This window comes from Onychostruthus taczanowskii, unplaced genomic scaffold (genome assembly GCF_017590055.1).
Source record: "Onychostruthus taczanowskii isolate IOZ18803 unplaced genomic scaffold, ASM1759005v1 scaffold70, whole genome shotgun sequence".
Classification (NCBI taxonomy): domain Eukaryota; kingdom Metazoa; phylum Chordata; class Aves; order Passeriformes; family Passeridae; genus Onychostruthus; species Onychostruthus taczanowskii.
In genome coordinates this window covers 1731378-1744708 of record NW_024504787.1, presented here as the reverse complement: position 1 = coordinate 1744708, position 13331 = coordinate 1731378, and the positions used below count along the sequence as shown (strand labels likewise).

Below are 13331 nucleotides of genomic sequence, written 5' to 3'. Positions count from 1 at the left end.
TCGTCCCTGTCCTCTGGCTCACTCCCACTTCATCTCCACTTTTGGTACAGTTATCTGCCTTGCATCTTTGTCCTTTCTTGCCTTCACCTCCATCCTTTCTTCCTTACTCCTTAATTCACTTTTTTGTCCCAAAACATGCTGCTGGCTCTTCAATTCTCTTCTCCTTTCTATTTTGAGACCTCTCTCATATTTCATGCACCAAAGGAGGCCTTGCTCCTTTCACAGTAACACCCATGTCTTGGAGAGGAAGAGAAGGCTTAAAACAAATTCTTCATGTATCTTAGCAAACTGGAGACTCACAACATAATATGATGTGATGCTGTGGGAAGTGGAACACATTGTCAATGGCAATATTGACAGCTGAGCTGGACAAAAATCAGAAGATAAGCCAAATAAAAGTCTGGAAGAATAAATTAAACCCCCAGATAATTTATTAGATTAAGACCTCACATACACATAGAAATACGTGCTCGAGATGGGATTCAACAGCAAGACTGGAAAGGCTAGAAATGAAAAGGGTGTGATTATTACAGATTATTACAGTGATGTGCAAGGTGCACAAAAGCAATAACTACACAAACAGCCAGCAAGTGTGTGTGCACAAACCACATGGGAAGGACACAAACTGAAGGCGTGGGTAGGAGCCTTAGCAGCAGTCATGTTACTCCACAAAGCCTCATGGAAAACACAGCCTGATGTGTAGCTGAAGGATATTCACTGGGAACACTCTGGACAAACAGTCTGTGCTGGACCAACATCCCAGCAGCAGCTCCCAATATAGAAGCTCAAGCTCAAAAGGACACTGTCACGTCATTGCTTTTGATAGTTTAATTTTTGCATTTCCTCTACTGTTTTAGCAGATGGAAAACAATTCCCCTCCCAGTACCAACTACTGATTTTGTCCTTTCCTATTTGACAATCATTGATTTTTTTTTCTAAGGCTATAAATGTTTTAATAACTTAACTTTGTAGTGCCTCATGGCGAAATATCTTTGCTTGCACTGACTGCTAAACACTATTCCTAATGTACTGCTGATAACTAGAACAAGAGCCAGCATTATAAAAAATTACTTTCCACAGGGTCTATGAAATTAATAGCTTTTGTTTCATTTGTCCACATCTCACAGAGAGTTAAAGCATACAGCTCTTCACCCATCAGGCGTTTCAGCCATATTTTACTAGAAAATTTGGATTCACAAAGGTGTGCCCCCTGTATAGGTCTGACTGACAGCACCTTCAGCATAGAGCCCCCAACCCTGACAATGTCCTTTTAAAAAGAGCTACAAACAAAAAATATAGATCCAAGCCAAAAGTCACCTTCAGAATTAGAATTTTTTAAGTGATCATAGGAAATCCCAAAGCAGTTAAATATTGGCACCCACAAAATAATCAAAGAACAGAATGCTCCCATGGAGTGTTCTCAACACAAAGGCACCTTTCAAGAAATATACATGTATTTTTTGCTGCTTTGAAAGGTCAGTTAGCATTTATCAGAAAAGGCAATTAAAGTTTCAGTCAAACTGGAAAAGAGACAAGAAGCAATTGGACTGAAATCAGAGAACTGTTTCTCTACAAATGCCAACACTTAAAAAAAAACCACCAACAAAGCTAAAAAAACACCATGAAACAAACCCAAACTCTAGATCTATGTGACGGTTATCCCCAAATTTCCTGCTGGTCCTTGTATATTTTTCTCTTCTTTCTCCTCCTTTTCCCTGCCCTCTTTAAGCAGCAGACTACTCAGCCAGCAGAATAAGAAAACTTATGTTCCCATCTACTCTACTTGGACCAGGGCACTGAATACATCTTTGGGGCTCTTAGCAGAATCCTGGGCCTTCACAGGCTCAGGGAGTAGAACAAGAGGGACATTCAACAGCAGATGGATATATTCCAGAAAACTGTAATACCTCACTGAAAGCAGGACAGACCATGCAGGGACTTTCCACAGCAGTAATTTTCTGATTCAGCAATGCTGCTTTCCTCCTTTAAACTCCTCCAAGCAGCTTTGAAAATTCAGCTGGGATGCACAGAAAGGATATCACCTAATTTGTGATTAGGACTGGGCCTGAGTGAAGCAGCCCAGAGTAACCTGAGGTTCTTCTTCCCCTTCACTCTCCTTTTGTTCCACTGATGGAGCACAGTGCTGCCAGGGGCTGCAGTGCTCTCGTCTGAGATCCCATCACATGTTGCACAGGAGCAGCATGGGGAGGCAGGCAGCAGCCATACCCCAAGCATCAGTACAGCAACTCAACCCAGCCATTAAGATAAGCAGGGTTGCCTAAAGAGACTGTCTGAAAAGCAGTACTGGCCCATGAAGTGGTGTTTGGGAGCAAATGGCCTAGAACTTGCCCATACTGGATCAATTCTACCTTTCCCTTGCTGCAATTTTACTGTGCAAAATGAGTATTTTAGTCTCATATTTCTAGGAACACATGCCGGTGGCTACTGTTACAATAAAATATGAACACTGCATTGTGGAGAAAATGACCATTAATCCTGTAATGTGCAGTCATTTTTACCAATTCGGCACATTTCTTTAAATAACCAAGTACATGCAGTAGATGGAAATGCATTTAAATAAACTGAAATAGATACAGCATGAATAATTAAAGCTGGCAGGAAAGTGTGCATTGTGAGCTGCTAGTGGAAATAATTACTGATTTGTCTTATTTACAATGGAGCCTGGATGCAGGATCAAAATAGTGCAAGTTAGTGAAAATGTCTTAAGACTGCTCTTATACTAGCACTACTATGTATTTCATCTTGAAAAGTACATCAAATAGGTTTTGGATCTCTACAATGTCTGATTCTGTTCTGCTGTTTCAGGGTTACATTACCCAGCACATAAACTCTGTCAAATAGCACTGATTTAAAGAGGAACATAATTCAAACCCGTGCCCAGTACATCAACCTGCAACATCATCTATTAACATTATCAGACACTGTAGAGTTGAGCTCACAATATATCCCCTAAAAACTCAGTTGTTAAATATCAGAATGTTGAAGGAAAAAGTAGATCATAAAATCAGTGAAAAAGTACTAAAGTGCTTGTACCTTTATAATATGCCAGTTTTAAACAGACTTGTTTAATTAGAAAATAACCTACTTTGAACACGCTGGTTGTTGAATGTTAGGCAGTTCTTGCAAACTGCTTTAGAGCCAAAAAAATCAATAATGAAATATACTTCCGATATAAGGCTGGCAAAACTGTGACTTCAATGTATTAGAAAATGTTGTAGATTTTAAAAAATGCTATTGTAAATTGATTACTTGGCACGTGAAAGGTTTACGAAAAATGTTAACACTTTCTGATTGGCATACCCCAACAACATACTTGCATTATGATCACTAAATCCAAAATGAACCTGGATGCTAATTAGCTATGTGTTAGAAGAGAGAAAACAAGCAGTGATCACTCAAATAATTTCAGAGTAGGTGTAGACCAAGGAGTAGTGTCAAATGAAGAAGATCTCCTCAAGGAGCCGACTCTCCTCCAGCTCATCTGCTCTGCTCCTGGGGCTGCAGGGGGTCTGGCACCAAGAGGACGACAGCCTGTGGCTCGCACAGCAGGGCGGGTGAGGTTTGTTCCTGTCACAAGGCTCCCGGCAGAGCTGTCCTGGAGCTGACATTGGGTTCATAGCCTCCACCAGGTCAAGAAGAGAGGCTTGGTACCTACAGAAACACACCAAGAAAACAGAGCTCGGTTAAGATCACAGCACCATGCAGGAACTGAATCCAGTTTTCCTGCCTCCATAAATCAGACCAGACCTATACTTGTTTGACAGGGGCCACCGGCACAGAACCAATTTTGCTGTATGGACTCCTGTCAATAATGACAACACAGAGGTACTGAAAAAGAGGCAAGCAAAGCATGGGAGCTCAGGTTATTTGAGGCTGTTACATCAGCTTTTCCATTTGAGGCGTATAATGTCTTAGTTGCACTCTGGAGACTGAACACAGACCTCAAAGAGATGACAGCCAAATACACCAAATAAGGCAGACCCACGTCGGTAATGGTAAAGTGAATTATACACATGCTGCACTTTTTTTTTTTTTTTTTTTTTAATAGACCTCTACACTTGATTTAGTTTCTCAGGAATCTGAAAACAGCAGGAGACTTTATTATTATTACCACAAACTACCTGTGCTTCCTGTAAATCTTTGTGTACTATATGGAGTCTGTCCGGTGGAAGCACTGAAGGAATAGAATCTAAGCAAGGCAATACAAAATCAACACTTGAGGCACCAAGAGAAAAGGCAAAGGTGCTAAGCATCACTCAGGCTGTCCTTTAAGTGCAAGTACAGATATGGGGGAAGGTTGCAAGGCAATGTGATCTGGTAATGCTCACTGAATAATGGCAGGTACTTGAGACAGGGACTTTCTATTAATATTCACAGGAGACAAGGCTTGATCTAAATACCAGCACAGGATTGATCATTACAATATATTTCCTCCTGTCCAATTTTAAATGTCTTAAACAATACCATTTCCAGTGCTTCCCTAGGGAGCCTGTTCTCCAGCAATCTCTCAGTGATATGTAAGAGATATCACCTTAGAGTTCTACCCAAAAGTCCCTTTGTTCCACGCTGTTGTTAGCACCAACCTGCCTGATGTTCCCAACCCTGAAGTGATTCACACATTCAAAGGCTTCCATGCACAAAACATTATTCACATTATTCACTCAAATGAAACTATCAGCACAGGTGATTGGATCCATACAGTATCTCTCTTGTAAGCAGAGTTCATCTACAGCGTGAGGAAACACCTCAAGCTATTCTCTGCTTTGAGAAAAGCCTCTGCTTTACTTTTGTGACTGTAAGAACCTAGAAAGACTAAGCAAATAAGACAGCTGGGGGAGGTTTTTCAATTCAGATGGGATGAAAAAATCCTCAAGAACAAACATCTACAGTAGTTTATAGATGTGAGAGATTTGCAGTGGCCCATGTACCTCCTAAAGGCAGACCCCCACGTGTGCTGTCCAACAGGCTTGTGCAGCAGCAGCAGCAGGTTAAAGGTTTTCCTACCCTGAACTAGCAATGCCATGAAAAACACCCTTCTTTATCTCCATGAGGAAGTGCTACATCCCATCCATCATCAGAACACTGTCACAGAATCATTTAGACTGGAAAGGACTTTCAAGACCATCGAGTCCAGCCTTTGACTGGTCACTGCCCTGCCAACCAGACCAGAGCACCGGGTGCCACGTGCGGTCATTTCCTGAAAGCCACCAGGGATGGTGGCTCCACCACCTTCCTAGGGAACCCATTCCACCCATTCCACCGCCTGACAGGACAAGTTACTTTGCCCATAACGAGGTAACTCATTGTTATGTCTGAGACACATAACCACTCCCTCGGCTCAAAGCAGCGGCACTGATGGGTTAATACCAATGTTAATGGTGACTACTGAAGTTATGCTATAAAAGCTATTTCTTTCAATTTTTATTGTTTCCTCCAATCTGATGGTCAGTGTCATTTCTAATACAGTCTGACCTGACACTACTGCCTCGCAGTGCTCTCTCCTGTTTGACTACAGGTTGTTTTATTTTCCTGCAGGTGTGTTAGCTTTAATCTCACTCACAATCAAAAAACTAATTTGCAAATTTCTTTTCCACATTTTAAGCTTGTCTACGTGTCTTTCTGTGATCTAAGTAGCAAAAAAGGATTGGTTCAAAATGAAAAAAATATCGTTCTTGTTTCAATTGGATCTTGTTCATGGCTAACCCTAAGCAAATGTGATGTCTTTTAGTTACCCTAACAAAAAAGTTCAGAAGGACGTGGAGTTTTGGGTAGCCAAACCAGATCATTTTAGAGAAGTCTGTTGTTTGTACTAGTATTCAGAAAGTACCTTTTAAAAATTGAAACTCCTCAAAGATATCTCCAACATAAAATGGAATGAGCTGCACTGATAGCAAGAACTAGCGCACAGATACATGAGATTTTTCACATGGAGAAAGTTTAAGACTAGACTCTATATAGATACACACATATGGTTTGAACCCCAAAGAAACCCAGTTAACACACACACTGCTTTCATTAGCCACACCTAAAACCTCTTTTTAGATTAATCTAGTCTAGCATACAAATGCTTATCTCCTCTGACGGTAGTGCTATCATAAAATTTCAATTTGTCCAGCAGCCACATGCAATCATAGATTAGGCAGGGGAAACCAAACCAGCCAGTGCATTTACAGAAAATGTGCAGGCCCTAGATTTCAGCAGTACCTTCGAGTTCATTTCTTCTGCAAGTTTATCTAAGTTTTACAGCATTTCTGCTATCAGGAAGGCTAAATGATTTGGCAGATTAGAAGCACAGCAAATAGCAAAGATTATGTAAAAGACCAGGTGTTGTAAATCAGTCTATTTGACACCATAGTTATATATGCAATAAAGTGAATGAACTCTGCTAACAGAGCACTATCTGATAAAGAGAATGCTCCTTGCAGGTATTTAGTGTTTAATCCCAGGATAATGGTTTGCCAGGTTCGTCTAAGTAACATCAGACAGCATCTGGCTGGAGGCAACAGAGTACACCTAGAATGGTTTGAAACTTGCAAAGACAATTTTCTCACCATTTATTTGCATCCTAATATTTAAAAAGACACAGTCAGAATGCTTGAATCCAACTTTCTCTAAACCAGGGTATGTATTCTTTACATGGCTTGAATAAAAAATAAGTAAAAACACGCTGTAGTATTAGTATTATTATTATTAATTCAATGCTTAATGGCTTCAGTGAAGTCAAAGTTACAGGATCACCCACCCAAGAGTCAGAACATTTCAAACAGGAAAACTGATTTGGCAAACTTGGCTTGTGAATAGTGAATGCTCTCTTAAAGGAAACTAATGGCCAAGGGTCCCCTGGTATTGTTACTGCTTCCAGAGGAGAAAAAAATTCCAAACATTCTGCAGAAGTACCAGCATTGTACATTAAGCCACATACAGTAATTCCTCATGTATAGATGTTCAACCAAGCAACCAAATGTCCCATCAGTGCTGGTGCTTACGCACATTTTCTTTGATAGGTTTTGCCCTCCCAAGAGAAGGAAAATGGCATGGACAACTGTCCCTTTAAGGATGGTGATAATTCAGTCTGTGCTCACTTTTTTGGTACATTTGCCAGTGTGCTCGAAGGTCAGTGAGCAAGGGGAGTGTAACCCAGGTTCTTGTTAATGGATCTCTTGGAGTGGATTAGAATGAAATGTCACATAGTCCAATGGGTTAAAATAGGCTCGGTGGGAATGCCAGGTACCTCCCCTGAGGTGGGGGAACTTTCATTCCTCTGGTGGAAGGCCCCAGAAATGAGTCTGGGGGCACTTAGGGAGTCTTTGGTAATTTATGATCCCTTCTCAGGGACTGCCTCTCATTTGAGCCAATAACTCTGCATCAGATCTTCCTGGGGGGGAAGGCGAGTTAGGTAAGGAAGAGCAATTAGCATTGCAAGAAGAAGCCTTGCAGGATCCAGGCTGTGATAGTTCACCTCTTCTGTCTCATGCAGACTAGCATGTGTACACCCAAAAACTCACCTCCTCCCTCGAGAGATGCAAACCTGGCCTCCGCAAAGCACCCTGGCACCTCCACAAATGGGCAAATGTTATGAGTCATTAATCATTAATAGCCCAGTCTCTCACAGCATCTTTGCAACAGACTGGAAAATAATCTCTTTTTTTGACACTTCTCCCATGTATACTTTTTCATCTAACTTTAATGAGCTTGAAAGTCTGCATGTTTCATCATGGGAGAAAAAAATTTGTAAGGTCTACAAGTTTGCATTAGAAGTCTAACTATTTAGACAGAAAAAGTTTGGTGAAAGCTTTCTAAATCTTCTAAAGTCTCCAAAAAATTCATCAGGAGACAGACCACTAAGAGCTAGTGTAAAAGTAGAAGGAAGGCAGGGCCATAGGCAAGAGAATAGAGATGAGATTAGGGAGACTAGACGACTGTAAGCTTTGAAACTCTTCAATGAAGAACTTTCAGCTTTGCTTTTACTGTAGAACATAAAACTCCAAATACAGCTCACAGAGCAGCACAGAGATGCTCAGTCTGGAATTCTGGTACAACTGGGATCGAGCTGGTTCAGTTGCGTCAGAGGAAAATCCACCCTGGTCAAGCGCTGCACAATGCTGTGAAAGCATTCCCTTCATCTCCTCTGCATTACTAAACAGGCTGCTAGAAATTTGTCTCCTCAGCCACTAAAACCCCTTTGCAAATTTTATTAGAAACTTTCAGCATTGGCTCTTAATTAAATAAGTATCTTGTAGAGTTTATAAACTCTTAATGTAAGAAGAGTTTTGTAGTCTATCACTAAGATAACAGGAAACATAAACCATTATGATTCAAAACAGATCATTAACCATTCACATTTTAAAAAGGAAAACAAAAATAAACACAAGATGGCACAGACCCAAATCCCTCTTTCCACAATGTGTCTTTTTAGCTGCTCAAGCAGCAGGAATACAGCTCGCTGAACGCCTACAGGTGAATCTTACTTTGTCCCATGTTTCCAAACTGAATGGGAGGAAGGCTTTCACATTTTTATGACAAACACACAAATACGGCTGATGCTCTGGGAATCACAGGATCACTTATGCCCAGGATGGTTGGTGAGAAATCACCGGAAACCACTTGGTATTCCTCCTGATAAAACCTACATGGCAATCAGCGCTCAGACAGTCCCACAACACACAGCACCTAAAAAATGGTCAGATTATGCAAGAGTGATGCACAGAACACATAACTGTGCTGGATATTAGAAAGAACAGTGCTCTTGAAGGCCTGCTTGCCTCAACTGGCTGAATAGTGGTGTTTATTTATTTAGACATTTGGGATATGCCAATGAATTTTTAATGTTTGTCTATTTCCCACTGCTAGTAAAATATATTTCTCACACACTGTCCAATTTTTAAACGACACTATTGTATTTTCATATCATACAGTGCCATTTAGCTATTAATACCATTTGTTCCTTCCTGAAAAAAAAACCAGCAAAACTTCAACAAGTTTGATATTTGGAGGAGTGGGAATCTCCTTATGAGACAAAATAACTAAACTTATTAGAGTCATAAATGCGCTGGCGGTAAAATATATGTATATTTCTTTAAACAAGCAATGTCAGATAACATTTGATCACTATATTTAGAGACATCTTTTCATTTACAGTCTCTGAAAATTTATCCTTTAACCATAAACACGTAGGAAACACAAGGAATGTCTCTTTGCAAGGTAATGGCATTTCAACAAAGCATACTGGCAATACAGTTTTGTAGCTGTATAGGCTTACTTTATTTAACTGTATATACCAGAGGAAATAAAAAGGTTTATTTTTATACTACTGCTTATATTTTCAACATAAAGTTCAAAGTGATTTACTAATGTTACATGAATTGCCTTTGAATTATGGTACAGTATTGTGCCTAAGTACAAAGCCTAACACTATTTTGTATTCATAAAACACCGCCTGCCCCCAAGCACTTTACAAATGCTAAATACAGCTAAAACCACATTCAAGGGGTAGGGAACAGACCCATTTTACAGAAAATTAAACAGTTTATTGTTATGATGGAGCAAATATCAAATCACTGTTTGACTGGAACAAACAGGGCAAACAAAAGCAGAGAAAAAACAGACGCACATAAGAAGTGGCCGGAGCAGTCAAACTACCTGAAACATGAAGACACCACACTAGTGATACAACCTGGGGTTATAGGGAAGAAACAGCTAATCACCCACACCCGAGCTAACCCAAGCTCTACACGTGAAGGGAAGAGCTCAACCCAAATCAGAGTCCTGAGCACTTCCGGCCATCTTTAGTCTGGCACCCACAATTACAGCATAATGGATGAGAAATTATCTCCATGGCTTGCGCTTTCAACATCCGTGTACCAACCCACTGTCCATAAATTTGCCTGTTCTTTCAACCTGCAGTTTCCAATGTGTCCTGTGACAGCAAGCTCAGGAAGTTCACTGCTGTTGACAGACATACTTCTGTTTTCTGTTTTAATATCTTGCTAGTTTTGCCGTAAGAACTGACTGCAGTTAAGTCTCTTTCATGTGGTGGAATCTGGTAAAAAAACAGCTGCACATTCAATTTGTCCACCACCTTCACAATTTTGCAACCCTGATAATTTTCTCAGTCTTTTCCTACCCAAAGTCATTGCTTTTTGGTCTCTCCTTAAACTGCTTCATCCTGCTGATCAAATTAATTTTTCTGTGCATCTTTCCCAGCTCCCACTACAGCTTTCTTGAGAGGCAAAGATCAAGCAGAATCCAAAAGTGGGTACAGCAAGACCTATATATCCACAAGCAGTTGAGAAATTCCAAAAAGGTTTGAACTCCACAAATCCTAACCACATACTCTGAGTTCAATATCATGTAGGCATGGTGTTGATGACTCTTCCCCAGGTAAATTACAGTTTCATTCACTCTGTTTTGATTCACCTTTTTGGAGTTGTTTGCTACTGACATATTAGTGGACTACCTGAAAGAACTTAATATCGAAACACATGAAATTATTAGGTCACCTAGCACATTTAGCTGTTCGCTTCCCCCTCCGGTCACTGATGAAGAAGCAGCCCAGTGAGTTCCTGGTGGATCCCTTTGCTAACTCTAAAAAATTAAGTCACTTTGCTTGCTATCATTTAGCCACCAATAAATCCCTAGAAGGAATTGTCCTCTAATCCTACAGAAACTTGATTTCTTTAGCAACCTTTGGTGTGGAATCTTGGCAAAAGCCTTTTGAAAATCCATAGGGCTGTGCTGATACCTCAGGTTCTTTCTCCCTGCTCTGTGAGAAGAATCCAAGTCTTAAGCAGCAGGCTACTTGGCCCAGGGAACCTGAGATGAATATGTCAATGAACATTAGAGGCTGGGTGAGTAGGAAATGAAAGCTGAGAAAGAGAAGCTGATTTTGCAGTCATTCCCTGAAAGGCCACACATCAGGATAAGGGAGCTTGTCTTTCATGTGTGAACTGCACCTTCAGTGACCAAAACACAACCTGAGGGGATATTCCAATGTACTGAATGTCAAGACACCAAAACTGAAAGAAACCACACGACAGTGAAGGACATTTCATGAGGCTGAAACTTCAAGAGAATGAACAAGATTAAATTGAGAATTAGAGACAAAGGGACTATGACAGCCTGAGATTCCCATTTTACTTTCAAACAGACTGGAACTCAGAGCAGATACTTCACTGTTGGGATACAGGAGGAGGCTAAATTAACAATATTATATATGTATTTAAAACAAATCCAGGTGGAGACATACTTCTCATCTGCAACAGGTCTGTATCTTCCAAAAGCATTTCAGAGTTTCTTAGTTCTTAAAGAAAAAGATCAGACTGCAGAATATTTCAAAGCAATTAAAAAAAGATCTGAGCCTTTTATTTAAAATATATCATACAATGTGAAACAGAATATATTTATACAGTGTCCTCAGCAAGAGCCTCCTGGAGTGCTGTAAAACCCACACCCACGTAATAGAGAGCTTACACTATCAGAGACTTTTAGAGAGCTCTCCGAGGCAGTATTCACAGAATCATAACCTAGAGAAGAAAAAGACTTATTAGACCATCCAGCCCTCTCCCTGCTGACAGAACTGCTCCCTACAGTGTGCTTCCTCACATTTGTTGCTAACAATCAGCCTCTCTCTACTCTCCTTGGGAAGCCATTCCACAGCCAAATATATCTCATGCTATCATTACCATTATTACTTATTTATGGGCCATGGTATAACCTAAAGGGCCTTGATCAGGATCAGGGGGACCAACTCTAGTACCACTTGTAAGAGCACTCCTCTCTCCAAAAGAGCACGCAGTCAAAAGAGGTAAGCCAAAGCCCAGTGGGAAACATATGCCATTAAGGAGAACAGAATAGCATGGGAAGTGTCACAAATGTCCCATGAATTTTTGCTTCAGAGTTTGGTGGGAGGGGAAGTTATGTGCTATGAATAAGAACATCTTTCTGATAGTCACCTAAGCAAAGAGGGTTTTCTTCCTCCAAATTTCACCCTATTAGTTATGGGTAAAGATCAGTCATGATCTGAAAATGAAGACTGAGAAATCAGTCTCCTTTTTTTGATGCAAATACACCTTAAGTATTTAAACAATGTAACATTTTTTCTGCTCTAGTCTCAGTCAACATTTATCTGAGCCACACGTATTTAAATATTCTCTTATAAATCAATACCTCCAGCATTGCAACAGATTTTGCCACTCTCCTTCCGTCTTTGACGATTTTTTATCCAGTAAGCAATCACCCAGAAATAAGCACCATATCCCCTAGAGGGGCTGCACAGAAACAGAGAGATCAGCTCCCTCCAGCACTCACACAATGCTTGTGTGTGCACGTTCAGCCCTTCTGCTGCTGCTTCCTTACTCCACAGGTCCCTCCCTTACCTGTAGGTCCTGCAGAGCAGTGAATTCAATGCCTCATTTTCTGGGGTTACTAACAATTATCACCAAATCGTGGGGAAAGCAGCATCGGAGATAACAGCCCTTCCACAGGAGAATTTGGACAGAAGCAGCAGAATTGAATAACACGTCTGCTAACTGAAATGTGCTGTGCTTGGCAGTGTTCTGGGAAGAGCCTCCCTCCCCAGCATGGTACACAAGAGCTAAAGAGGACTTGAAAGAGGCTGAGATCTCTGGTTTGCCCCTGGCCGTTTGCATACCAGTCAGTGCCAGTGCACTAAAGGACACCAGATCCAGCAACAACATCTGAAAAAACTTGAGCCCTAAGGCAGGGCTGATAAAGAGATTTTTTTCCCCCCCAGTTTTCATCCTGGCTTCACCTATGGTTGCATCCAAGCAGCTGTCATTACTGAAACACGAGTTACTGCTGCTCTCATTCCTCCTTGCTACACAAGCAGGACATTTTCACTTACCTGCTCGTCAGAGACCAACAGCTGCTTTCCTTACCTTTCCACATTCCCATCTCAATGCTCCCAGTCCAGTTATCCTACCTCTTTGCTGCTGGTAACTCAGACTTTGTTATTTCCCCATTGGATTCAGACCCTGCTGCCCTGTTGCCAACCTGCCAAACACAATCCCAAGTGGTGCTTCATTGTTTTTGTCTCTGTGTGTTTTTAGTAGTTAAATAATAACTAACTAACTAACTAAAAAACAAGAATAAGAAACACCACATATAGTTTCTTTCAAGGTATGGCTGCAGCTCAATTGGCATAACTGAGGTTGTAATAATTCTGGAAGAGGGAGGGTGAACGACAACATGAGTGCTGGGAAGTAAAGAAACCTTTTAAATCAGATCTTCCAGTGACAGAAGAATAATTTAGAATGAAGTTTTTTGTACAAAAGAGAGAAATTACAGAACCA

At 40.8% G+C, this 13331-nt stretch overlaps 1 protein-coding gene across 3 annotated transcripts in view; it reads right to left on the bottom strand.

Moving 5' to 3' along the window:
* Positions 1 to 413: 413 nt before the first annotated feature.
* The window catches only part of KIAA1328 (KIAA1328 ortholog), a 174073-nt gene continuing 161155 nt past the window's right edge, over positions 414 to 13331 (bottom strand). For all 3 annotated transcript variants that reach the window (XM_041422071.1, XM_041422072.1, XM_041422073.1), the window contains one exon: positions 414 to 3672. In XM_041422071.1, coding sequence (XP_041278005.1) covers positions 3456 to 3672 — 217 coding nt within the window. In that variant the 3' untranslated portion in view covers positions 414 to 3455. The remainder of the gene's footprint in view (positions 3673 to 13331) is intronic.